Source organism: Pogoniulus pusillus, chromosome 30 (genome assembly GCF_015220805.1).
Source record: "Pogoniulus pusillus isolate bPogPus1 chromosome 30, bPogPus1.pri, whole genome shotgun sequence".
Lineage (NCBI taxonomy): Eukaryota > Metazoa > Chordata > Aves > Piciformes > Lybiidae > Pogoniulus > Pogoniulus pusillus.
This window is the reverse complement of record NC_087293.1, coordinates 1173508-1197451: the sequence shown is the minus strand read 5'-3', so window position 1 is coordinate 1197451 and position 23944 is coordinate 1173508. Positions and strand designations below refer to the sequence as shown.

General features: G+C 64.3%; 3 protein-coding genes across 7 annotated transcripts in view; 2 read left to right on the top strand and 1 right to left on the bottom strand.

Moving 5' to 3' along the window:
* AIFM3 (apoptosis inducing factor mitochondria associated 3) overlaps positions 1-873 on the top strand; it is a 66221-nt gene extending 65348 nt beyond the window's left edge. For 3 of the 5 annotated variants that reach the window (XM_064168479.1, XM_064168477.1, XM_064168480.1), the window contains 2 exons: positions 178-198; positions 726-873. In XM_064168479.1, the coding sequence (XP_064024549.1) occupies positions 178-198; positions 726-765 (61 nt within the window). In that variant the 3' untranslated portion in view covers positions 766-873. The remainder of the gene's footprint in view (positions 1-177; positions 199-725) is intronic. The other 2 variants (XR_010307859.1, XM_064168478.1) reach the window with 1 other exon arrangement.
* A 2852-nt stretch (positions 874-3725) lies between these two features.
* On the top strand, positions 3726-5577 carry LOC135189068 (transmembrane protein 17B-like). The gene is made up of 4 exons (XM_064169047.1): positions 3726-3843; positions 4254-4357; positions 4785-4898; positions 5246-5577. Exons 1-4 carry the CDS (start codon positions 3726-3728, stop codon positions 5510-5512), a joined length of 603 nt encoding a protein of 200 aa, XP_064025117.1. The 3' UTR covers positions 5513-5577.
* A 442-nt stretch (positions 5578-6019) lies between these two features.
* P2RX6 (purinergic receptor P2X 6) lies at positions 6020-23107 on the bottom strand. The gene is made up of 13 exons (XM_064169046.1): positions 22934-23107; positions 22688-22838; positions 22452-22523; positions 17976-18051; positions 16902-16995; positions 16085-16165; positions 12872-13013; positions 11802-11911; positions 11211-11304; positions 9102-9167; positions 8304-8406; positions 7525-7669; positions 6020-6753 (listed from the first exon to the last, which is right to left on the bottom strand). The coding sequence occupies exons 1-13, from the start codon at positions 23059-23061 to the stop codon at positions 6591-6593; spliced, it is 1425 nt and encodes a 474-aa protein (XP_064025116.1). The 5' UTR covers positions 23062-23107; the 3' UTR covers positions 6020-6590.
* Between the last annotated feature and the right edge of the window lie 837 nt (positions 23108-23944).

Below are 23944 nucleotides of genomic sequence, written 5' to 3'. Positions count from 1 at the left end.
GTGCCCAGCATCTCCAGTACCCTGTGCAGTGGTTATTGGGCACCCAGTTTGCTGCCCAGAGGGAGGTGGCATCTGATGGGCAGTGTGGTGGTGAGGGAGCTGCTGGCTGCCGTGGGGAGGGCCGGCTGGAGCTGACTGCCTCTTCTCTCTGTCCCCTGCTGCTCTCGCACCCCTTAGGCTGTTTGTCCGTCACGGCAAGTACGTGGGGGTTGGGGTCCCGGGGGCGCTGGGCGTGCAGGGCTGGCGGGAGGGGCAGGGAGGCCCCCGGCTGGGCTGTGCCCGGCTCCTGGGTGGCACACGGGGTGCAGCTGCGGGCTGGCTGCGCAGCCCTCGTTGGCGGTGCCGCTGTGCTGGGGGCGGTGTCGGGGGTGGCAGGAGCCGCCCCGGGGCTGGGCGCTCACAGCTGCTGCGTCCCCTCGGAAGGGTTCTGGTGTGGAGGTCTGATGGGAGTGGGGGACACCTCCCGTGGGGTGGCTTCCCGTGAGTGGGCAGCTCGGTGCCGGTGTGGTTGGGCTTACGAACCCCCTACCTGCCCTCGGCTCTGCTCGGGAGGGTCTGGGCACCTGCTGTGACTTGAGCGAGGGCGGGGGCAGGGGCACTGCCGTCCTGCCCGGGCTAGCTGTGCCCTGCTGGCATGGCGACTGCTGCCCGAAGCCGAGAGCAGTGCCCGGGCTGGGCACCTGCTGGGCACCATCTCGCAGCGCTGCTGCCTTTTCCTTCTGCAGAACTGGAGACATGTCCTGGCTCACCGGGAAAGGCTCCTAACTGCGCTGCTGGCCGTGCCCTCCAGATGCCAGGCAGACGGGATGGCAGCCCCGCGGGGACGCAGGGGCACTGCAGCTGAGCCCTTTCCCTTTGAGGCCCGGATGAAGGCAGTGCCCTGCCCGCAGCGCACCAGCGGCGGCTCCCGCGGGGCGCTGCAAGAGCAGCCCCAGAGAGCAGGCACCGGCAGCAGGTGCTGAGGGGCTGGAGGGTCCCCAGGAGGGTCTCCCCCTGAGCATGCCCCTCGCCCCCCGTGGCTGCCCGCTGCGGTCCTTCGCATGCTGCTCCCCTCCGGACCTCCTCCGCCCCGCAGCGCTCTGCTCCCGCCCCGCACGGCTGCAGCGCCTCCCGCAGCCCTCCCCGTGCCCACCCACCCCGGCAGGAGGTGGGGGCCACACCGGAGGGTCTCTCTGCAGCCTGCCTGTGTGTTTCGCGGTGTCCCTTCTCCAGCCGGGTGGCACCAGCACAGGTGGCTCTTGCCCAAGCTAAGCGCTCTGGTACCCATCAGTGCTCCCCTCTCCTCCCCGGCGTCTCTCTGTCCCAGGGCAGGCAAGGGGCTGGGGCACTGCTCCCCATCTCTCAGGGACTGGTTTGAACCGGGCAGCTGCTGCCCAGTCCCTGGGGTGCAGAGATGTGACAGCAGCCTGCAGCCCCCAGGCTGGCAGCCTCCCTTCTAGCCAGCCTGGCACTGCCCCTCTCCTGGAGGGCTGCCGCGGGGTCAGTGCTGCTTGGCTGAAGGCAGAGGAGCTGGGGGTGAGTTTCTGGCTGTCCTCTGACCTCCCTCCTGCTGCCTACGGAAGAGGCTGCACTTCTCCAGGTCAGGGGCAGCCCTGGGCAGCCCACAGCCCCGGGACCACGGGCACAGCCCAGCTCTGGGCTTGCAACCCTGCTGGGGAGCCTCCAGCTCTGTCCTGAGGGAGGAGTTTAGTTTGTTCCCCCAGCAGCATTGTGCCCTCGGCCCAAAGCAGAGATTTCTATTTTCAGCTGATTCCCCCTCCCCACGAATTAAAGCAGAGCTGTTCTTGGGGTCTGCCTCATCTGAGTCCTTCCAGGGACCCCCACGGATCAGCCACCTGGCATAGGCAGCTCTGCTCTGGAGGCTTCCATCTGTGTCCCACCCTACTGCAGTTATTTCCAGCCCCCATCGAGCTTGTGGCAACAGAAGTGGCTGGAATCCAGCTGTGCCCAGTGCTGTGCCCAGTGCTGTGCCCAGTGCTGGGCTGCCAGCTCAGGAGACACAGGCACCTGTTGGGGAGACTCCAGTGCAGGCTGTGAGGATGCTGAAGGGCCTGGAGCAGCTCTGCCAGGGAGGAAGGCTGAGAGCCCTGGGGCTGCTTAGCCTGCAGAGGAGAAGGCTGAGAGGGGACCTGAGCAATGTCTGTCAGTAGCTGAGGGCTGGGGGCAGGATGAAGGTGCCAGGCTCTGCCTGGGGGTGCCCAGGGCCAGCACAAGGCCCAAGAGGGCTAAGGTGGGAGCCAGGAAGTTGGAGGTGAGGCTGAGGAGAAAGTTGTTTGTTGTGAGGGTGCTGGAGCCTGGAGCAGGCTGCCCAGAGAGGCTGTGGAGTCTCCTGCTCTGGAGCCTTGCCAAGCCCCCCTGGCTGTGCTGTGTGTGCCCTGCCCTGGGTGCCCTGCTCTGGCAGGGCTGGGGCTGGCTGCTCTCTGAGCTCCCTCCCAGCCCTGCCCTGCTGTGGCTCTCTGCTTCTCCTTCCTGCCCTGTGTGGCACTCTCATCCCCTTTCCCCTGGGCTGGCTGCCCTCAGCTGGAGCTGCTCCCAGCTGCACGGTGGTGGCAACCATCACTGAGTCTCCCTGGCATCACTTTGGAGGCCAGGAGCTGTTTGATGTGCCAGGCTGTGGCTGAGCACCCTCCCCAGCGCAGGGAGGGCTCTCTCCACCAGTGGCACCCTCAGATGTCATGCCCAGGGTCCCTCCCAGCACAGCCAAACAGACCCTTGTGGGCCTTTCTGCTCATCCCCTGCCCTGCCAAGCCCAGGGTCCTTGCCCAGTGCCAGTGCCCCCGACAGGGACTGTTCCTCTGCACAGGGTTGGGCTTTTCTCACCAGCGGTGTGAGGGCAGGGGAGGAGCTGCCCTGGGGCAGGCCATGGGGTGGTGGCAGAGCTGCTCAGGAGCATGGCCCTGCCCTGAGAGGCTGAGCCTCGTGTGGGGAAGGCCTCTTCGTGGGTTGCAGCCACTCCTGCCTTGGTCTCACCACACCTTCAGCCCTGGGCAAGGGCCTCTGGCAGCACAGGGCACTGAGCTCTGCAGCTGCCCTCTGACTGCAGCAGGCAGCAGAAGCTTTTCGTTGTCCTTGTGCCCCTTGCTAGTGCCTGGCCCTTAAGTGCCACACCCACAGTGCCCCCTCCCAGTATTGGCAGCAGCTTCCCTGACACACCTGGGGTGCCCTGGGGGCTGAGGATCAGCAGGTGAGGTCATGCCTGCTGGGGAGGGCTGACCCCAAAGGCCTCAGGGCTGCATCCCCTTCCCCATCTCAAGCACCCTCTCGCACTGCCATCCCCCCAGGGCTGGACGGGGCCTGGGGGCTCTGAGCAGTGGGGGGGAACCCCATGGGGCATCACCAGGAGCTTGGTGCTGGGTGAAACGCTCCAGGGAAGCCTTTCTGCAGAGGAGCAGCATCCTCTGCTCGGGCATCCTAGCGCCAGGGAGCAGCGAGCAAGAACCAGGCTGACACAAGCCGGCTGGGGCAGGGAGTGGCAGAGCAGGGAGCTGCCCACAGGGTGCCCGGGCTGGGGACAGGGTCCCTGCCCTGGAGAGGAGGCAGCCTGCGGCCCTGTGGCTGCCGTGCAGGCTTGGTGTCCCCGGGGGGTTCCCCTTCCCCACGTCCTCCTCCCGGCTCAGCAGCCCTGTCCTCGGGTGCGCGGCTGGCCCTGCGCAGGAGCCTGACCTGGCATCCCGCTGCTGATCCCGGCTAATCCCGGCTGAGCCGGGCCGGGCGGGGCTGCTGCCATGGCTGCGCGCACCCCTCTGCCCCCCAACCTGCGCCGCGGGCTGGCAGCCTTCAGCGGCTCCCTCTTCATCAGCAACAAGACGAGGGACAGCGGCGCCGCCCGCGGCTACCACCCAGGTACGGGCAGCGGCGCGGCGGGAGGGGCCCCTGCGGGGGGGGGCTGCTGTCGCCTCACCACATCGACCCTGCCCAGCACAGCACCCAAGTGCCGGCAGCTCCCGGAGGGTCCCGCACTGCCCACCCGCGGGGGGGAGCCAGAAGGAGGCTGCAAGCTGCTCCTCGGGCATCCAACCACCCTCGCCCTTGGCACGGCAGAGGCCATCGCTCTCCCCGCCTGTGTGCTGGCAGGCAGAGGCTGCCTGTGGGCAAAGAGCCCGGGGTGCCCACGCTGCCCACCCTGCCTAGCCCACGAGGTGCTGGCTGTGGGCAAAGAGCCCAGGGTGCCCACGCTGCCCACCCTGCCTAGCCCACGAGGTGCTGGCTGTGGGCAAAGAGCCCAGGGTGCCCACGCTGCCCTCCCTGCCTAGCCCACGAGGTGCTGGCCAGCCTGCCTCTCCAGATGATGCTCTACTTCAACGTCTACTACTTCCCGGTCTGGTGCCTGGCCGAGGGGATGATGCTGCAGCTGAAGGTACTCTCCCACGGGGCCGCTGGTGGGGAGCCTGCTGCTGTCCAACCACCCTGGGCACGCAGGGGCCACACTGAGCTGGGCAGAGGGCAGAGGGAAACCTCTTCAAAAGTGGTTGAGTCCCCACGTACCTGAGCTAATGCCCTGTGGGATGAAGGTGGCTGAAAGGATGGCTGAGCTCTGGGCACTGTGAGAGCAACCACTGAGCTTACCAGGCAGGAAAGGGTAAACTGGGAGGGCAGAGTGGGCAGGGCTGGGTAGCAGCACAGGTGGGAGCTGGCAGAGCACAGGGAGCTGGGCACGGGGTTCAGGGCACGGGGAGCTGGCTGGGCATGGGGTATAGGGGACAGGGCAAAGGGGACAGTAAGGTGGTGTGCACAGGGTGCTGGGCATGGAGGGTAGAGAGGACGAGGCTGTGTCCCTGTTGCAGTACCACCTGCTGCCTTGGCACTACCAGTTCCTGCTGGTCGCTGCCTTCCTCGCCCTCTCGCTGGCTGAGTGCTGCCGCCTCTACCTGGGCTACGTGGGGAACCTGCAGGAGAAGGTGAGAGCTGTCCCTCTGCCCTGGCCACAGGGCGCCTGTGCTCGGCGAGGGACTGCCCTGCCGGGGAGCTGCCGCTCTGCTGCCCCTGCGCTCAGGACCCCAGTGCCCGCCACTGCCCGGCGCTCCTGCGGCCGTCCTGGGAGGGGAACGCGAGTGCAGGCAGGACCCGGAGGCAGGGGAGGCAGGAGACCCCCTGGGTCCCTGCAGCCAGACACAGCTGCATGTGGCAGGGCCACCGCCGGTGCCCAGCTGCCGTGGGCAGCAGAGTGCTTGGTGCAGGCAGCCCCTGGGTGTCCCCACCCCACCGCGGCCTCCGTGCCCCATCTCAGCAGGCTCTGCTCCCGCAGGTGCCCGAGCTGGCTGGGTTCCTCCTGCTCTCCTTCCTGATCCAGCTGCCCCTCCTGCTCTTCCTGCTGACGGACAGCCAGGTCCTGCTCCTGCCGCTGGAGGTGGCCGTGCACAGCCTCCTCCTGGCCTTCCTCATCGCCGAGCTCGCAGCTGCCTTCTTCGCACTGAGGACCATGACCAAGCAGCTGGCCACACAGTTCTACCTGCAGCAGCTCAAGGATGGCAGCAGGGAGCAGCTGGCACAGGGGGCAGCTGAGACCCGGTGATGCTGTGGGACCCCCCAGCCCGGGTCAGTCCTGGCAGGGAGCATTAAAGGGTGCTTGGGCCCCAGGCTGGCTCCAGAGTTGGGCTTTCGAGTTGGGCAGCTGGCAGGGTTCCTGGAGCATTCCATGGGCATGCACCTGACTCTCCCTTCCCTGCACCAGGCCAACGCAGCCTGGGCCGAGTGGGGGTGCAGGGTTCAGCACCCCGAAGTGCTCAGGCTTGGCCCAGGGCTGTGCTTGTCCCAGCTGAGTGTCAGCCCTGGCAGGACCAGAGGTGAAGGAGCTACTGTGACCCCCAGCAAGCAGGCATCGGCCCAGGGCTGCTGCCTTCACCTCAACTCCTAAGCCCTCTCTGAGCACAGATGAAGTGGGGCTGAGCCCTGCTGCTCCTGAGCAGCGTCCCAGGCTCTGGGGGGAAGCTATCCCAGAGGGAAGCAGGCAGCCTGGAAGAACAGCACCATGGACTCTTCACAGCTCCCCCTCCCAGGGCTAGAGACAGCGCAGAGCCACTTCACACTGAGCAGCTTTATTGCATTGCACTCCTGTGCCCACGGGGTGCCCACGGGGTGCCCTGCAACACAGTGCTTTGAGCCTGTGGTGCTGTGTGCCAGCTGCTCACCAGCAAGCTCCAGCGGCAGCTCTGCAGCACGGCGCCAGTCAGGCGGCAGCTGGTCTGTGCCGGGAGCTGCCCCGGGGTGGGTTGCTGCTCCAGGGGTCAGGAACTGCTGCTGCAGGCTTCTCCAGAGAGGGCAGAGCCTAACCCCAGCACTGCACACCTGGAACACAGCTGGGCCACCTCCAGCGGGACTGCAGCCCTGCCCATGCTGCATCTACCTGCAGGTTGCTCTGGGGCGAAGGAAGCTTGCGGTGGAGTGGCCTGGATGTCCCAGAGTGGCCTGGATGTCCCTAAGTGGCCTGGATGTCTGACCCCTGGGTGTCCTGAGGCTGACCCTTAGGGGGTTTTGCCTGCAAAAGGAAGAGGGCCACCTCGGTACCCAAGGGACAGGGGCACAGCCCAGGCAGGCAGCCTGCTGCTGCAGCTTGATGGCTGAGAGCCTCCTGCAGCACTCCCCACTGCAGGTCACACCCTGGCAACATTGCCCTGCTGGCAGCTCACTGGGAGCTGGGGCACCTCTGTGCTCAGGGGTTTCTGAGACTTGGCCAGAGAAAGCCAAAGCTGAGCTGAGCTAAGGCTGGCAGCTGCCCTGCTCTGCAGAGGCCTCCCCACCCACACCCTGCCACATCTCATTCACTGGGGCTGGGCAGTGCCAAGGCACAGAGGCACAGAACAGTCTGGGTGGGAAGAGACCTTCCAGGGTCATCTTCTCCAACTCCTCTCCAGTCAGCAGCTGCAGCAGGTTCTCAGAGCCTCACACAGCCTGACTGCAGTGGTTCCAGGGATGGGGCTTCTAGCACCTCTCTGAGCAACCTGGGCCAGGCTCTCACCACCCTCACAGTGAAGAATTTCTTCCTACTCTCCAGTCTGCATCTCCCCTCTTGCAGTCTGAAACCATCACTCCTCAGCCTACCCTTGCACACTGATCAAAGCCATCTCCATCTTTGCTGTGTCCCCTTTTCAGCACTGAAAGGCTGCAAGAAGTCATCCCTGGAGCCTTCTCCCCTCCAGGCTGCACCCCCCCAACTCTGCCAGCCCCCAGCAGAGCCCTGCCAGCCCTGCCAGCACTGCTGTGCTCCCCTCTGGCCCTGCTGCAGCAGCTCCCTGCCTGTGCTGTGCTGAGGGCTCCAGAGCTGCCCCAGCACTGCAGGGGGGGCTCAGCAGGCACAGCAGAGGGGCAGAATCCCCTCCCTGTCCCTGCTGCCCACTGCTGGGGATCAGCCCAGGGCAGGCTGGGGCTGGGCTGGCAGCACTCAGTGCCAGCTCATGCCCAGCTCTGCACCCCCAGCACCCCAAGGCTTTCTGCAGGGGCTGCTCTCAGCTCTTCAGCCCCAGCCTGGACTGGCAGCAGGGGTTTTCCTGACCTAGGTGCAGAACCTTGCACTTGGCCTTGCTGAACTTCGTGATGCCCACGTGGGCCCACTTGTCCAGGCTCTCCAGGTGCCTCGGGATGCCATCCTGTCCGTCACCAGTGTCAGCTGCACCACTCAGCTTGGTGGCATCAGCAGACTGGTTGAGGCTGCCCTTGATCCTGCTCTGTGTCACTGATGAGGATAGTGAACAGCACTGAAAGCAGGAAGCATGCAGGGCAGGGAAACCTGTCCCTGAGCTGCAGCATCAGCAGCGACAGTGCCAGGGCCGTGCTGGGCATCTGCTCACTCTCTGCTCGGAGCTTGGCCAGGTTCAGCTTGGAAGATGGTGAACAAAGGTAGAGCTGGGTTAGGTTTCTTCAGGAAGGCTCTCTCGGGGACCTCTTGTTGTGTAACAGCAGTCGAGGTTGTGGCACAGCTTTCCCTGCAGCCCAGGCTCTAGCTGGGTCCCTGAGCCTGTTGTCACTAAACTTTGAAGAGCCTAACTTCTGCCAGGGTTGGTTCAGAGCAGCCACCAAGGCCAAGAGCTGGGGGCTCAGAACTGCTCCACCAAGGCTTTTCCAGATCCTCTGAACTGGCTTTTAACCAAGCCTCAGAGAACAACCAGATCTGCTTGCACAGGCTGCCCAGGGAGGCTGTGGATGCTCCCTCCCTGGAGGAGCTCAAGGCCAGGTTGGATGAGGCCTTGAGCAGCCTGACCCAGTGAGAGATGTCCCTGCCCATGGCAGGGGTTTGGAACTGGATGAGCTTTAAGGGCCCTCCCAACCCAGCCCATTCCATGACTCTGTGAACTTCACTCCAACCTCACCTCTCCCAGGCAGCTCCTTCCTTACCTCCTCGAACTTCTCCTTCCAGTAGACATCAGCCTCTGCATCCAGGTAGAGCAGAACAAGGTCACAGACCACCGTGGCCTGGAGGGACACGAAGGCAGCAGGGTGGGCAGCAGTGAAGCCCCCACAGGAGCAGTGCCAGCCTCTTTGCTGGGGCTCCCATGAGCCCTGCAGCCGGCTGCAGGCTGAACTCCAGGCAGGGAGCCTGACCTGCCCCTGGCCAAGGCCACCCGGGCAGCTCCAGCAGGTCCTCTTTGACCCAGGCTGCAGGCATGAGCTGCACAGAGGTTAGCTGTGCTGCCCTGGGCTGCACAGCACGGGGGCAGGCTGCGGGGTGGTGCAGCGGAGAGCTGCTGTCACAGCCTCCCTGCGCAGGGATGAGCACGGCGGGGGGAAGCAGCGGGAGGGGGAGCGCAGGCTGCCCAGCACTGCCGCAAGGGAGGAGCCACGCAAGTGCCCTCCAAGGGGCTGCCCAGCACACCGTGTCTGTGCCACGGCTGGGCACCGGCTCCCTTTAGAGCCAGGAGACAAGCACACAGCACAAGTCCTGCTGGCCAGACCCACCCAGGTTAACACCGGCGCCGCGGGGTGGGTCCCGACAGTGCCCAGGGTGCTGCATCTGCTGCTGTCAGCACTGCTAACCATCCCAAGCAGGGGAATGGGGGCTGACAGCCGGCCAGACCATCGCCCCTCCAGCCAGGAGGCAGGGGAAGCCACGGAGGAGTGGCCGCTCCCAGGGCAGGGGGGAAGGAGAGGAGCCTGCCTGGAGTACTCACAGCGCCGAAGAAGGCGATGCCAGCGCCCAAGCTCACGGCAGCAGGAACGATGCTGAACTTCCCAGCCTGGCGAGGAACAGTGGGGGAGGGGGCGACAGCAGGCGGTGAGAGGGCTGTGAGGCAAGCCCCTGCTGGGCAGCATGCTCAAAGCGTGCTGGAGGAGCGCAGGGTTACTTATCTGTGCCCAGCTGCAGGAACCTGGCTGCTGCTGCCTCACCCAGACCTCCTCTGGATGCTCAAGAAGGGACTGAGGCAGCTGGCGCCTGGCTGGCAGCAGAGGCTGCTGTGACCCCCCCACTCCTGCGGGCACGGTGGGAGCCTCCTTCCTGCTGCAGGACACCGGCAGCTGCCTCTCACGGAGCTCTATCCCCGGAACAGCAAACGTGCCCTGGTGTGCTGTGTGCCTCCCTGCTCAGGGGAGTCTCTTACCTCCAGGGAGAGATTGGCAGGCTCCTGTCTCTCTCCTGGCTGTTCTCTCCTGCTCCACATCTCTCAGGCTCAGTTTCACCCCTCAGAAGTGGTGCACCCTGCCCTGGCCCCGCATTGCCTGCTTAGCATCACAGAATCATGCAGGCTGGAAAAGACCTCTGGGATCAAGTCCAGCCACCCACCCTGCTCTGCAGAGTTCACCTCTCAAAGCCCCACATCTAAACGACTTTTAAACACAACCAGGGGTGGGACAAGGGCACAGCTAAGCATGGCAGAGCAGCTGTGGACAGCTCCTGGGCTGACAAGGCCTCTCAGCCCCATCCTGCACAGCTGAGTACTGAGCTTGCCAGTGCTGCTGCAGAGAGCAGTGCCAGCCAGGATCGTGCCCAAGCCTTTTCTCCCTGAGAGTACAATTAATCGAGGAGAGATTAGCTGCCCAGCTTCAGAGTTCAGGGCATGGAGGCTCCCTCAGTAAATCTGCAGATGGCACCAAGCTGGGTGGCTGTGTCCATCTGCTAGAGGGCAGGGAGGCTTTGCAGCAGGACCTGAGCAGGTGAGAGCCAAGGGCCAAGGCTCACTGGGTGAAGCTCAGCAAGGCCAAGGGCCAGGTCCTGCACCTGGGGCACAACAGCCCCATGGGGAGCTCCAGACCTGGGCATGTGTGGGTGGAAAGCTGCAGCCTGGAGAGGGACCTGGGGGTGTTGGGTGGCAGTGAGTGACCATGAGGCAGCAGTGCCCAGGTGGGCAAGCAGGCCAGTGGCATCCAGGCTGGTGGTAGCAACAGGGTGGGCAGCAGGGACAGGAGGTGCCCATCCCCCTGTGCCCAGCACTGCTGAGGCCACCCCTGGAGTGCTGTGCTCTGCTCTGGGCCCCTGCCTGCAGGAAGGACACTGAGGGGCTGCAGCCTGTGCAGAGCAGGGCAGCCAGGCTGGAGAAGGGCCTGGAGCAGCTGGGGCTGAGGAGGGGCTGAGGGAGCTGGGGGTGTGCAGGCTGCAGCAGAGGAGGCTGAGGGCAGAGCTCCTTGCTCTCTGCAGCTGCCTGCAGGGAGGGGGCAGGGAGCAGGGGGCAGCCTCTGCTCCTTGGTGCCAAGGCACAGCAGCAGAGGCAATGGTTGCAAGGTGCCCCAGGGCAGGCTCAGGCTGCATCTCAGGAGCTCTCTGTGGCCTGGAAGGGCTCTCAAAGCTTGGCCCAGGCTGCCCAGGGCAGTGCTGCAGTGCCCAGCCCTGGAGGGGCTGCAGCAGCTGTGGCCCTGGTGCTGAGGGGCAGGGTTTAGGATTGACCCTGAACTGGGTGGGAGGTTGGGCAGGATGAGATCTGAGGTCTCTTCCAACCAGATGGACTCTGTGACTCTGTGATCTGTGCCAGGCTGCTTCCACCACAAGACCTTCAAAGCTGCCCACAGGCCTCTCTGCCTGGACAGACTCACCTTGCCCACAGGGACTTGGCACAGCCATGCCACAGCCTCCACCAGGGCAGGCTCCCTGCTCGGCGCCACCAAGAAGTTTCCCTTCAGCTGAGAGAGACTCTTTGGTGCTGCTCTGCCGGGAAAGCTCTGGGAAGAGCTCAGCAGGGTGGGCAGCAGCGGTGCCGCGGAAGGCTCCGGGCTGGCTGCAGCAGGGCGCGGCGGGCAGCGGCGGGCAGCGAGGCGCCAGGCTGGGTGCCAGCGCCCGGGGCGGGTACCTGACCGTGCACCGAGATGGCGAAGCGGATGCCGTAGAGCTTCAGCAGGCTCCGGGAGAGCTGCCGCTGGGAGTCCCAGTAGTAGGAGGCGGTTCTGTGGGAGACACTGGAGCAGCTCAGAGGGCAGCGGCAGCTGCGTGCCAGCAGGGAGGGCAGGGGCTGCGCTGCCGTCCCACGGCTGAGCCCACCGCGCCCCTCCGCGCCCCTCCGCGCACGCTGTGTCCTCCAGCTGGCCAGACACGGGCGATGCATCAGCAGCAGTGCCCACTCAGCACCCAGCCTGCTGCGTGGCCAGACACGGGCGATGCACCAGCAGCAGTGCCCACTCAGCACCCAGCCTGCTGCGTGGCCAGACACGGGCGATGCACCACAGCAGTGCCCGCTCAGCACCCAGCCCGCTGCGTGGCCAGGCCAGCTGAGGGCCCCCCACATCCCCCTGCTTTCAGGCAAGCAGAGCCGCACGGTGGGAGCGCTACCCACGGGCAGCCCCCGGGCGGAGCTGCCGCAGCCTGCTGCCCGCAGCGCCGCTGCCGGAGCGCCCACGGGAGAGCCGAGCCCGCAGACACGCGTGCCCCGTGCCAGGCTCCTCACCTGAAGTTGTAGCCCCTGTGCTGCAGGCGGAAGGAGTAGCGAGGCTGGCAGAGCGCCGCGGCGCGGTCCAGGTCGCAGTCCCACTGGATGCGGACGCCGATGCTGCCTCCCTGCCGCAGAGGCGAGTGGCAGGCACAGCTCTGCCGACCCGCACTGAGGCCTGACCAAGGGCTGAGCCTGGCTGGGGGCTGACCCAAGGTCAGCTCGGACCCCTCTCAGGCCCAGAAGCTCTCACCCTGCATTCGTGTTGTGGGGAGGACTCAGTCCTCCAGCTAGGGAGGAGCTGGGCACAGCCACCCTCGGCAGGGACCAGTGGAGTCCCCTTGGGTCACTTCTGCAGTAAGTGGCCTGGAGCCAGGACCTCTGCCCTTAGCCTGGGACCTCATCTAAGAAGGCCTCACCCCCACTTTGGTGAGTGGCATTTAGGGTAACCCAAGGAGGAGCTTGTCCCTTTCTGAGTGGCTGAGTGCCCAGCCTGGCTCATCCCTCTCCAGGCAGCTCGCTGGAGCATGCAGCAGGACCCTCCCAGCACATCCAAACCTGCAACTGTGCTGGGCCAGGAGGAGTGAGGAGGAGCTGCAGTAAAGCCCCACTCTGGGGAGCTGCTGCTGTCTGTCTTGTGGGTACCTCCAGGACAGGCAGGGCAGAGATGTGGAATCAGGGAATCCCAGACTGGCTGGGGGCAGAAGGGACCTTTCAAGGTCATCCAGTCCAACCCCAGCTGCAGGGACATCTGCAGGCTGCTCAGAGCCCCAAACACCCTGACCTGGGATGGTTCCAGGCACAGAGCATCTCCCAGCTCTCTGGGCAGCCTGGGCCAGGCTCTCCCCACCCTCAGTGTCAAACATTTCTCCCTTCTCTCCGCTCTCAATCTCCCTCTTTCAGTTCAAATCATCTCCCCCTTGTCCTGGCACCACAGGCCCTGCTTGGGAGATTGTCCCCATCTGCTGAGCTCTTTACAGCTCAGACAATCACAGCTCACACATTCCCTCAGCATCCCAGGGGTCAGTCCTGCCCCCCCACCCCCTGCTCTCATCCTTGGGGAATCTGCAGACCTCTCCCACAGGTACCAGCAGTGCAAGGGCTCCAAAGCTCTCTCCAGCTGCCTCCACCATGTCACCGACACGGAACACAGGGCAGGAGGGGCTGAGCACTGGATGGTAGGTGCAGCTCTTGAAGTAGCTGGGGTCACTGGTTTGCAGAGCATTGCACCTGTGGCAGGAGAGAGGGGGCTTGTGGGGGGGGCTGCACAGAACAGGACTGGGGAGGTGACCCTCCTGCAGGACTGGGGCCACCAACATTCCTGCCTCCAGGGCAGGTAGTCCTAAAGCCTCAGCTGGAGAGAGGCTGAGGTTTAGGTCTACCTGAAGAGAGAGAGTGGAGGGAGCCTGGCCCAGAGGAATCACCCCTGGAGCTGTCAGCCTCAACAGCATCTGCCACTGTCCAAGCCATGTCCCTGCCAGAGCAGACACAGTGCAACTGCCCCAGGCTGTGTCCTGCCAGAGCAGACACAGTGCAACTGCCCCAAGCTGTGTCCTGCCAGAGCAGACACAGTGCAACTGCCCCAGGCTGTGTCCCTGCCAGAGCAGACACAGTGCAACTGCCCCAGGCTGTGTCCTGCCAGAGCAGACACAGTGCAACTGCCCCAAGCTGTGTCCTGCCAGAGCAGACACAGTGCAACTGCCCCGGGCTGTGTCCTGCCAGAGCAGGAACAGTGCAACTGCCCCAAGCTGTGTCCCTGCCAGAGCAGACACAGTGCAACTGCCCCAGGCTGTGTCCTGCCAGAGCAGACACAGTGCAACTGCCCCAGGCTGTGTCCTGCCAGAGCAGACACAGTGCAGCTGCCCCAGGCTGTGTCCTGCCAGAGCAGACACAGTGCAACTGCCCCAAGCTGTGTCCTGCCAGAGCAAGAACAGTGCAACTGCCCCAAGCTGTGTCCTGCCAGTGCAGACACTGTGCAACTGCCCCAAGCTGTGTCCTGCCAGAGCAGACACAGTGCAACTGCCCCAAGCTGTGTCCCTGCCAGAGCAGACACAGTGCAACTGCCCCAGGCTGTGTCCTGCCAGAGCAGACACAGTGCAACTGCCCCAAGCTGTGTCCCTGCCAGAGCAGACACAGTGCAACTGCCCCAGGCTGTGTCCTGCCAGAGCAGACACAGTGCAACTGCTGCAGGCTGTGTCCTGCCAGAGCAGACACAGTGCAACTGCCCCAGGCTGTGTCCCTGCCAGAGCAGACACAGTGCAACTGCCCCAAGCTGTGTCCTGCCAGAGCAGACACAGTGCAACTGCCCCAAGCTGTGTCCTGCCAGAGCAGACACAGTGCAACTGCCCCAGGCTGTGTCCTGCCAGAGCAGGAACACTGCAACTGCCTCAAGCTGTGTCCTGCCAGAGCAGACACAGTGCAACTGCCCCAGGCTGTGTCCTGCCAGAGCAGACACAGTGCAACTGCCCCAAGCTGTGTTCTGCCAGAGCAGACACAGTGCAACTGCCCCAAGCTGTGTCCTGCCAGAGCAGACACAGTGCAACTGCCCCAGGCTGTGTCCTGCCAGAGCAGACACAGTGCAACTGCCCCAAGCTGTGTCCCTGCCAGAGCAGGAACAGTGCAACTGCCCCAGGCTGTGTCCTGCCAGAGCAGACACAGTGCAACTGCCCCAAGCTGTGTCCTGCCAGTGCAGACACAGTGCAACTGCCCCAGGCTGTGTCCTGCCAGAGCAGACACAGTGCAACTGCCCCAGGCTGTGTCCTGCCAGAGCAGACACAGTGCAACTGCCCCAGGCTGTGTCCTGCCAGAGCAGACACAATGCAACTGCCCCAGGCTGTGTCCTGCCAGAGCAGACACAATGCAACTGCCCCAGGCTGTGTCCTGCCAGAGCAGAGACAGTGCAACTGCCCCAGGCTGTGTCCTGCCAGAGCAGAGACAGTGCAACTGCCCCTGGCTGTGTCCTGCCAGAGCAGACACAGTGCAACTGCCCCAGGCTGTGTCCTGCCAGAGCAGAGACAGTGCAACTGCCCCAGGCTGTGTCCTGCCAGAGCAGACACAGTGCAACTGCCCCAGGCTGTGTCCTGCCAGAGCAGACACAGTGCAACTGCCCCAAGCTGTGTCCTGCCAGAGCAGACACAGTGCAACTGCCCCAGGCTGTGTCCTGCCAGAGCAGACACAATGCAACTGCCCCAGGCTGTGTCCTGCCAGAGCAGACACAGTGCAACTGCCCCAGGCTGTGTCCTGCCAGAGCAGAGACAGTGCAACTGCCCCAGGCTGTGTCCTGCCAGAGCAGACACAGTGCAACTGCCCCAGGCTGTGTCCTGCCAGAGCAGACACAGTGCAACTGCCCCAGGCTGTGCCCTGCCAGAGCAGACACAGTGCAACTGCCCCAAGCTGTGTCCTGCCAGAGCAGACACAGTGCAACTGCCCCAGGCTGTGTCCCTGCCAGAGCAGACACAGTGCAACTGCCCCAGGCTGTGTTCTGCCAGAGCAGACACAGTGCAACTGCCCCAGGCTGTGTCCCCTGTTCTGCCTCCAGCCATGTCCCTGCCAGAGCAGGCCTGGGGCTGAGGCCAGAGCAGGCCTTCTCCCGGGCTGTCTGCAGCCACTCTGGGGACTCCAGTGCCAACTGAGCTGCAGTCAGGTGAGCCTTGGCACCGCCAGGCCTTGCCAGGCTCTCTCTGCCAGGGCTCCCCAGCCTATTGCTGTTACATCTGCAAACAGAAGTGCTGCCCCTGGAGGGGCCATCCTGAACCTGAACCACCGCAGCCTGCGTGGCACAGGGCTGCTGGGCCTCCTGGGCTGCCCCTTCCCCCCAGAGGAGCTGAGTGCAGAAGAGGAGCAGGCTGCAGGCACCGCAGGCACTGCAGGCACCGCAGACACCGTAGGCACTGCAGGCACTGCAGGCACTGCAGGCAATGCAGGCACCGCAGGCACACCACAGGCACTGCAGGCACTGCAGGCACTGCAGGCACCGCAGGCACCGCAGGCAATGCAGGCACATCGCAGGCACTGCAGGCACTGCAGGCACACCACATGCACTGCAGGCACTGCAGGCACCGCAGGCACCGCAGGCAATGCAGGCACACCGCAGGCACTGCAGGCACACCGCAGGCACTGCAGGCACACCGCAGGCACTGCAGGCACTGCAGGCACCGCAGGCACCGCAGGCAATGCAGGCACACCGCAGGCACTGCAGGCACTGCAGGCACTGCAGGCACCGCAGGCACCGCAGGCAATGCAGGCACACCGCAGGCACTGCAGGCACTGCAGGCACTGCAGGCTGGAGGTGTGGCACTTACTTGGAGAAGCTGAATCTGGTGAAGTGAACTGTGGCTTTGATGAAGAGAGTGAAATTCTCTGCCTCGGCCAGAAGAGGCTTCCTGGAAAACAACCAGCAGGCAGCTCAAGTCATGCACCACAGCCAAGGCTTGTCCCTGTCCCTCTCTCTGCAGACTCTTCCATCAGCCCAGGACTACAACAGACAGCTCTTGGCTGAAGTTCTCTCTGCTTAACTGAGCAGCAGATCGATGGCAAAGACCTCCCTGTGACCCACTGCCCCTCAGGCCTCTGGTTGCACAGAGGGAAGCAACACAAGAGAGCTGTGCAGGTGCTGGAGCAGGGGCAGAGGAGGGCAGGGAAGCTGTGAAGGGCCTGGAGAGTAAATGTGCTGAGGAGAGGCTGAGGGAGCTGGGGAGGGTTGGTGTGAGGAAGAGGAGGCTGAGGGCAGAGCTCAGTGCTGTCTGCAGCTACCTGCAGGGACATTGTGCAGAGGCTGCTGCTGGGCTCTGCTGCCAGGGAGCTGCAGACAGCCCAAGGGGGAATGGCCTCAGGCTGAGCCTGGGCAGGCTCAGGTTGGACATGAGGCAAAGGTTGGCCAGGGTCAGAGTGGTCAGGGGCTGGGGAGAGCTGCCCAGGGGGGTGGTGCAGTCCCCAGCCTGGCTGTGCTTCAGGGTGGTTGGGCTGTGGTGCTTGGGGCTCTGGTTCAAGGTGACTGCTGCAGAGCAGGGCTCTGGGTCGGGCTTGGTGCCCCTGAGGGGCTGTGCCAGGCTGGGTGTAAAAGCAAGAGAGAAAAGCAGCAAAGCTCCTACTGCTGCTGCCCCCTGGCTGGCTGCTTACCCGGGCAGGCTGCTGCTCTCCACAGGACACCAGGCGTGGACCTCGCAGGTGGAGTGGCTGCTGTTGACCATCACACACTTCCCGGTTCTCACCCCTGGAAAGGAGGCAGTGTGCAGCACTAACTCACCCCTTTGGGAATGCTGTCTCCTGAGCAACCCCCCTGGGATGTCTGCCCTGACCACAGCCTTGTCCTGCCCCTCTCAGAACCTCAAACCATGACCATGGCATGAGAAGGCTGAGAGGGACCTGAGCAATGTCTGGCACTAGCTGAGGGCTGGGGGCAGGGAGGCAGGCACAGGGACAGCCTCTGCTCACTTGTGCCCTGGCACAGGACAAGGGCACTGGGTGCAAAGTGCAGCCCAGGAAGCTGCAGCTCAAGGTGAGGAAGAGCTTCTGGGCTGGAAGGCTCCCAGAGGCCTGGCACAGGCTGCCCAGAGAGGTTGTGGAGTCTCCTTCTCTGGAGCCTTCCCAGCCCTGCCTGGGTGTGTTCCTGTGCCACCTGCACTGGTTTCTCTGCTCCTGCCCTGGCAGGGGGCACTGAGAGCTCTCCAGAGGTCCCTCTGTGATCCTGTGACTCAGGGTTCTCCCCACCCAACAACTCCCCTGAGTAAGAGTCCCCCAAAGCCCAGAAGCAGCTCGCTGCAGCCAGTGCCTGTCCAGCCCAGCAGAGCCTCTCCTGGCCCCGGCTGGGAACACAAGGAGCTGGCACAATGCTGCGCACAAAGCTTTGGCAGCTGCCCTCCTGTCACCTCTTCCAGCTGCACTCCCATGGGCTCCAAAGATGAAGCAGCAGGAAATAAAAGGCAGGTTCTGCTCCAGAAGGAAAAGCAGGCAGTCACACAGCACAGCAGCTCCAGCAGCACAAACCAGCCCCACAGGAGCTGTGCCAGCAGCTTGTGCCCACCCAGATGTGCCAGGTATCTGCAAGGGTTGCCAGGAGCAGATGGCTGCAGAGCACTTCCATGCACAGGCACAAAAAGCACCACAGGACCAGATCCACCTCTGGGGATCTGTTTGCTCCCAGGCAGGAGGAGCTCCAGGCCTGGGTGGGGTTTGGAGCAGAACACCAAGTACCGTTGCCACCAACCACTGGGCTCCCCCTGGGGCAGTCTGCATCTTCTGTGCACCTGGCATCGAGGACAGAGGGGCTCTGAGGGAGACAGAGAGAGGCTGTCACCATGCTGCACAGCTCCTGCAGCCACCCTGACATCCACCCATGCTGCCCTGCTGCTGCTGCTTCCTCAACTCTTACAGAGACATCGACCAGGTCCAAACCCTGGGCAGGCTCCCCCCAGGGAGGAAAAAGGCAGCTCCAAGGTGCCAGTGGAGCCAGCAGAGATCTGTGCAGAGGCACTGGGAAGCTCAGGGCTGAAAGGTTTCCCTCTCTGTAGCAGAGAGAAGTGGGTGCAGAGTGACTTTGTCTTCCTAGGAACTATTGCTGGTGCCCAGCCCCAAACAGCTCTGCAGCCACCTGCCAGGGCTAGAAGTGAACCTTCTTGGAGACCAAACCACCAGGAGCACCCCATGTGAGCAGTGAAGGATGAGGCTTCTCCCCAGAGCTGACACCCCCCTCATGCCCTCAGGGCATGGCCCTGTGCTGCTTGGGGTGGGAGCAGTGCAGCTGCACATCCTCACAGGAGCAGCCTGCGAGACCTCACCTCCAGTGCTGCCTCCAGTGCTGCTGTGCCCAGCAGGAGGAGGCCACAGAGCTGTGGAGTGAGGGCAGAGGAGGCCACAGAGATGCTGGCAGGGCTGGAGCAGCTCTGCTGGGAGCACAGGCTGAGGGAGCTGGGGGGGTGCAGCCTGCAGGGCAGAAGGCTCCAGGGGCAGCTCAGAGCTGCTGCCAAGAGCTGAAGGGCTCCTGCAGGGAGGCTGCAGAGGGACTTGTGCTGAGGGGGTGTGAGGCAGGCCCAGGGCAATGGTTTGGAGCTGAGGCAGAGCAGGGGGAGAGTGGAGCTGAGGCAGAAGCTGTGCAGTGTGAGGCTGCTGAGCCTCTGGCATGGGCTGCCCAGGGAGGCTGTGGCTGCCTCCTGCCTGGGGGTGCTCAAGGCCAGGCTGGGTGAGGTCTGAAGCAGCCAAGCCCAGCTGAGAGCTGTCCTTGCCCATAGCAAGGGTTGCAGGAGATGATCCCTGAGGTCCCTTCCAACCTGAGCTGTTCTGTGACTCTCTGATCCACCAGCAGGACCTGCACCTGGCACTGCTGAGCACAGATGGATGTGCTGGAGACCACAGCTGAAGCAAAGTGGTCCCTTAGCCCCAGAGCTTGCACTGGGCAGAGCAAATGCCCTCTGCATAAAGCCTTCTGGCTCCACCTCTGGTCTGAGCATCCCCATTAACCTTCAGAGCACACTGCAGAGGGAGGTGGAGAGTTTCCAACCACTCAAAGTATTTGTGATCAGCACAGAAAGGACTCCCTAGGAGCCAAGCCACAGCTCAGCCATGCATCTGAGCTGGACACAAACCCAACCTGCCCTGTGTTTGGACCCTGCCTCTGGTCCCACACCTCTGAAATCCACCACCTTCAGCACTGCCTGTAAAGTCCAAAGCTGGCACTGGGAAACCTCCAAAGCTGCCAAGCATCAGTGACAGCTACAGCCCCAGAGCCAAGAACTAGTGGAGAGCAGCAGAAGGGCAAAGGGCAAAGGGCAAAAGGAAGGGGCCAGACTCTGGTCAGTGGTGCCCAAGGACAGGACAAGGAGCAATGGGCACAAACTGGAAGCCAGGAACTTCCATCTGAACAGGAGGAGAAACTGCTTTGGTCTGAGGGTGCTGGAGCCCTGCCCAGAGAGGTTGTGGAGTCTCCATCTCTGGAGAGATTCCAACCCCCAACCCCAGCCACTGTGCCCCTGGGCAAGCTGCTGTGGGTGCCCTGCTGGAGCAGGGAGGTTGGACTGGGTGAGCTCCAGAGGCCCCTTCCAGCCCCTCCCAGCCTGTGACGCCCTGATGGCTGTGACAGGCACCACAGCACACTGCTGAAATGAGTGTCCAGAGATACTCCTGCCTGCCTGGGAGACAGCCCTGGAATGCTGCACACCACAAGGGTCCCTCTGAGGATTCTCCTGAAGCTACCTGTCAGTGCTCTAGGAATTCCCAACATTGTGATGAGGGATCACATCAGGGCCACAGCTGGCACTGGGCTGGCAGGGACCCTCCAGGGGCATCCTGCCCACCCCTGCAGGCAGCAGGGACAGCTCCAGCCAGGGCAGGCTGCACAGGGACACAGCAAGGCTGAGCTTGGATGGCTGCAGGGATGGGGCCTCAAGCACAGCCCTGGGCAGCCTGGGCCAGGCTCTCCACACCCTCCCTGGACACAACTCCCTCCTGGTGCCCAACCTACCTCTGCCCTGCTCCACTGCCAAACCATTGCCCTGGGCCTGTGCCCACAGCCCCTTCTGAGCAGTCCCTCCCCAGCCTGCCTGCAGCTCCCCTGCAGCTCCTGCAGTGCAGCTCTGAGCTCTGCCTGCAGCCTTCTCCTGTGCAGGCTGCACAGCCCCAACTCTGCCAGCCTGTGCCCACAGCAGAGCTGCTCCAGCCCTCTGAGCATCTCTGTGGCCTCCTCTGGAGCCTCTGCAGCAGGTTCAGGTCTCTCCTGTGTTGGGCTCCCACAGCTGCCCCCAGCCCTGCAGCTGAGCTCTCCCCAGAGCAGAGCAGAGCAGAGCAGAGCAGAGGGGCAGGAGCTCCTCTCTGCAGCTCTGCCCACACTGCTCTGGGTGCAGCCCAGGCTGCCCTTGGCCTCCTGTGCTGCCAGTGCCCACTGCTGGCTCCTGCCCAGTTTCTTCCCCACCAGCACCCCCAAGTCCTTCTCTGCAGGGCTGCTCTCATCTCCTCACCCCCAGCCTGCACTGACACTGAGGCTCTCCCTGACCCAGAGGCAGGACCTTGCACTTGGCCTTGCTGAACCTCGAGACTTTCACCTGGGCTCACTTCTGCAGCTTGCCCAGGCACAAAGAGGTTGCTCCTCCTCTCCTGCAGCCTGCCCACAGGGTTAGCTGGGCAGCAGGATGAGGCTGGGCAGAGCCACAGCAAAAGCCAAAGAGGCTGTTAGGACAGTGCTTGGCTCAGGCACAAAGTGCCAGCAGCAGCTTACTGCCAAAGACATTTTCTCCTGTCTGGCAGGAAGGGTCCAGGCACAGAGCTCTGCTGAGAGCTGGCCTGGATCCTGCCCTAAAGGGCAGGTTGCTCCCAGAGCACACAGAGCAGCAAGAGCTGTCTGGGGAGCCACCTGGGCCCTGTGCTCTGCTCCTCCAGAAGGCAGGGCACTGAGCCAGAGAGGGCAGCAGGCTCACACAGGATGTTAAGGGTTGGAAGGGACCCAAGGAGCTCATCCAGTCCAACCCCCCTGCCAGAGCAGGACAATCCTATCTAAGGCAGAGCACAGAGGAACACATCCAGACAGGCCTTGAACACTTCCAGGGATGCCTGCAGCAGGGGGTGAGGAAGGAAGCCTGCCTCAGGCATCCGTGCAGAACCAGGGCCAACGGCAGGGCAGAGGTCAGAGAAGGGAGCAGCAAGGCAAGAGCCCGAGGTCACATGTGAGGCTGAAGGAGGAAGACAGGTGCCAGGTGCCAGCAGGGTGCTGATGCCAGCTGCACTGCAATGGGGCAGCCCAGCCCTTACCCACCGGCAGCAGAGAGCCTGGCCAGGCACACAGTGCCACCAGCACCGCCCCAGAGCTGCCGAGCCCCAGCAGCCTGTGCCCTTTGGCCTGCTGCCCACGCGTGGTCCTGGCCAGGCTGCCTGGGCACACGTCTGGGGTGATGCCGGGATGGCAGAGCGAGTGCAGATGAGGAGGCAAGGCCCAGGGAGCAGCGAGGACGAGGGGAAGCAGACTCGGCCGGGCGCAAACGCCTTTTGTCCTCTCTGTTTGGTCTTGCACTGCCTTCTGCTGGCTGCCTGAAGAGCTACACAGCAGCAGCACCACTGGATCCATCCCCACAGCAGCACCACTGGATCCGTCCCCACAGAAGCACCACTGGATGTGTCCCCACAGCAGCACCACTGGATCCGTCCCCACAGCAGCACCACTGGATCCGTCCCCACAGCAGCACCACTGGATGTGACCCCACAGCAGCACCACTGGATCCATCCCCACAGCAGCACCACTGGATGTGACCCCACAGCAGCACCACTGGATCCATCCCCACAGCAGCACCACTGGATCCGTCCCCACAGCAGCACCACTGGATCCGTCCCCACAGCAGCACCACTGGATTCATCCCCACAGAAGCAGCACCAGTGGATGTGACCCCACAGCAGCACCACTGGATCCATCCCCACAGCAGCAGCACCACTGGATCCGTCCCCACAGCAGCAGCACCACTGGATCCGTCCCCACAGCAGCACCACTGGATGTATCCCCACAGCAGCACCACTGGATCTGACCCCACAGCACCACTGGATCCATCCCCACAGCAGCACCACTGGATGTGACCCCACGGCAGCAGCAGCACTGGATCTGACCCCACAGCAGCACCACTGGATGTCTCCCCCCCGCAGCAGCAGCAGCAGCAGCACTGGCCGCAAGCCCAGGGACGGGCAGCGCTGACTCACCTCGGGGCAGGTGCCCTGCGCTTGCTGCGCCGTGGCGATGAAGTTGGTCACCAGGAAGAGCACATTTTCCCCCTAGGGAGCAGGGAGCTGCCCTCAGCGGGGGACCGGCACCCTCCCGGCCCCGGCGGCGCCGCAGGCAGCCAGTTCCCCCCCGGGCTTGGCTTTGTCGCTTTCCCTTCCCGGCATCGGAGGCTTTAGCGCAGCTGCCCCCAGCCGCCCCCGGGCCCGCACCCTACCTGCACCGGCCGGGCGTAGTCGGCCGCGTCCCACAGCCGCCGGCCCGCGGCTGCCGTCTCGGCCACCGCAGTGCCCTTCAGCTTGGTGACAACGGCGGCGCGGGGGGCACGGTCCGTGTCCTGGTAGCCCTTCCGCACCAGCAGCACCCACCTGCGGGCGGGCAGCGCAGGGAAGGGGACGCGGGGCGCTGAGGGGAGCGCCCCCCCGCCGCCGGGAGAGCCGCGCCCGGGAGGGGACCCTCCTACCCGAGCAGGTAGCCCAGCGCGGCCAGCTGCAGCAGGCGCTGCAGGAGCCCGACCCGACGGTTCCGCGTCTGCGAGAACTTCGCCGTCTTGTAGTCCAGCAGGGCGAGGCAGAGCTCCGCGCCCCGCATGGCGCACGGCGGGGCTGAGGGGCTGCGGGGCTGAGGGGCTGCGGGGCTGAGGAGGCTGCGGGGATGAGGAGGCTGCGGGGGTGAGGGGCTGCGGGGGTGAGGAGGCTGCGGGGATGAGGAGGCTGCGGGGATGAGGAAGCTGCGGGGATGAGGAGGCTGCGGGGATGAGGAAGCTGCGGGGATGAGGAGGCTGCGGGGATGAGGAAGCTGCGGGGGTGAGGAGGCGGCGGGGGTGAGGAGGCTGCGGGGATGAGGAGGCTGCGGGGGTGAGGGGCTGCGGGGGTGAGGAGGCTGCGGGGATGAGGAGGCTGCGGGGGTGAGGGGCTGCGGGGCTGAGGAGGCTGCGGGGATGAGGAGGCTGCGGGGGTGAGGGGCTGCGGGGCTGAGGAGGCTGCGGGGATGAGGAGGCTGCGGGGGTGAGGGGCTGCGGGGGTGAGGAGGCTGCGGCGACTGCGAGGCACCAGCCCGGGCCGCCCCGAGCGTCCCTCACCGTGTCCTGCGCAGCGCTGTCACCCCCTCACTGCCCTGTCACCTCCTTACAGCACTGTCACCCTCTCATACAGCCCTGTCATCCCCTCACACAGCCGTGTCAGACCCCTCACAGCGCTGTCACTCCCCTGTCACCCCTCACAGCGCTGTCACTCCCCTGTCACCCCTCACAGCGCTGTCACTCCCTCGTCACGCCCCTCCCGGCACTGCCACTCCCCTGTCAGCCCTCACAGCCCTGCAACCTTCTCTGCAGCCCTGTCACTCACTCCCAGCACTGCCACTCTCCTGTCACTCACTCCCAGCACTGTCACTCTCCTGTCACTCACTCCCAGCACTGCCACTCTCCTGTCACTCACTCCCAGCACTGTCACTCTCCTGTCACTCACTCCCAGCA

What these genes read in the sequence shown, in the direction of transcription:
- LOC135189068 (XM_064169047.1), top strand. Translation starts at nt 3,726, where the DNA reads ATGGCTGCGCGCACCCCTCTGCCCCCCAACCTGCGCCGCGGGCTGGCA. An exon ending in CGCCCGCGGCTACCACCCAG is followed by an intron (nt 3,844 to 4,253) that starts GTACGGGCAGCG and finishes CTCCCTGCCTAG; the next exon opens with CCCACGAGGTGCTGGCCAGC. An exon ending in GGATGATGCTGCAGCTGAAG is followed by an intron (nt 4,358 to 4,784) that starts GTACTCTCCCAC and finishes TCCCTGTTGCAG; the next exon opens with TACCACCTGCTGCCTTGGCA.
- P2RX6 (XM_064169046.1), bottom strand. Translation starts at nt 23,061, where the DNA reads ATGCGGGGCGCGGAGCTCTGCCTCGCCCTGCTGGACTACAAGACGGCG. An exon ending in CCCAGTGGTTGGTGGCAACG is followed by an intron (nt 16,996 to 17,975) that starts GTACTTGGTGTT and finishes CCTCCTTTCCAG; the next exon opens with GGGTGAGAACCGGGAAGTGT. An exon ending in GAGAGCAGCAGCCTGCCCGG is followed by an intron (nt 16,166 to 16,901) that starts GTAAGCAGCCAG and finishes GTTGTTTTCCAG; the next exon opens with GAAGCCTCTTCTGGCCGAGG.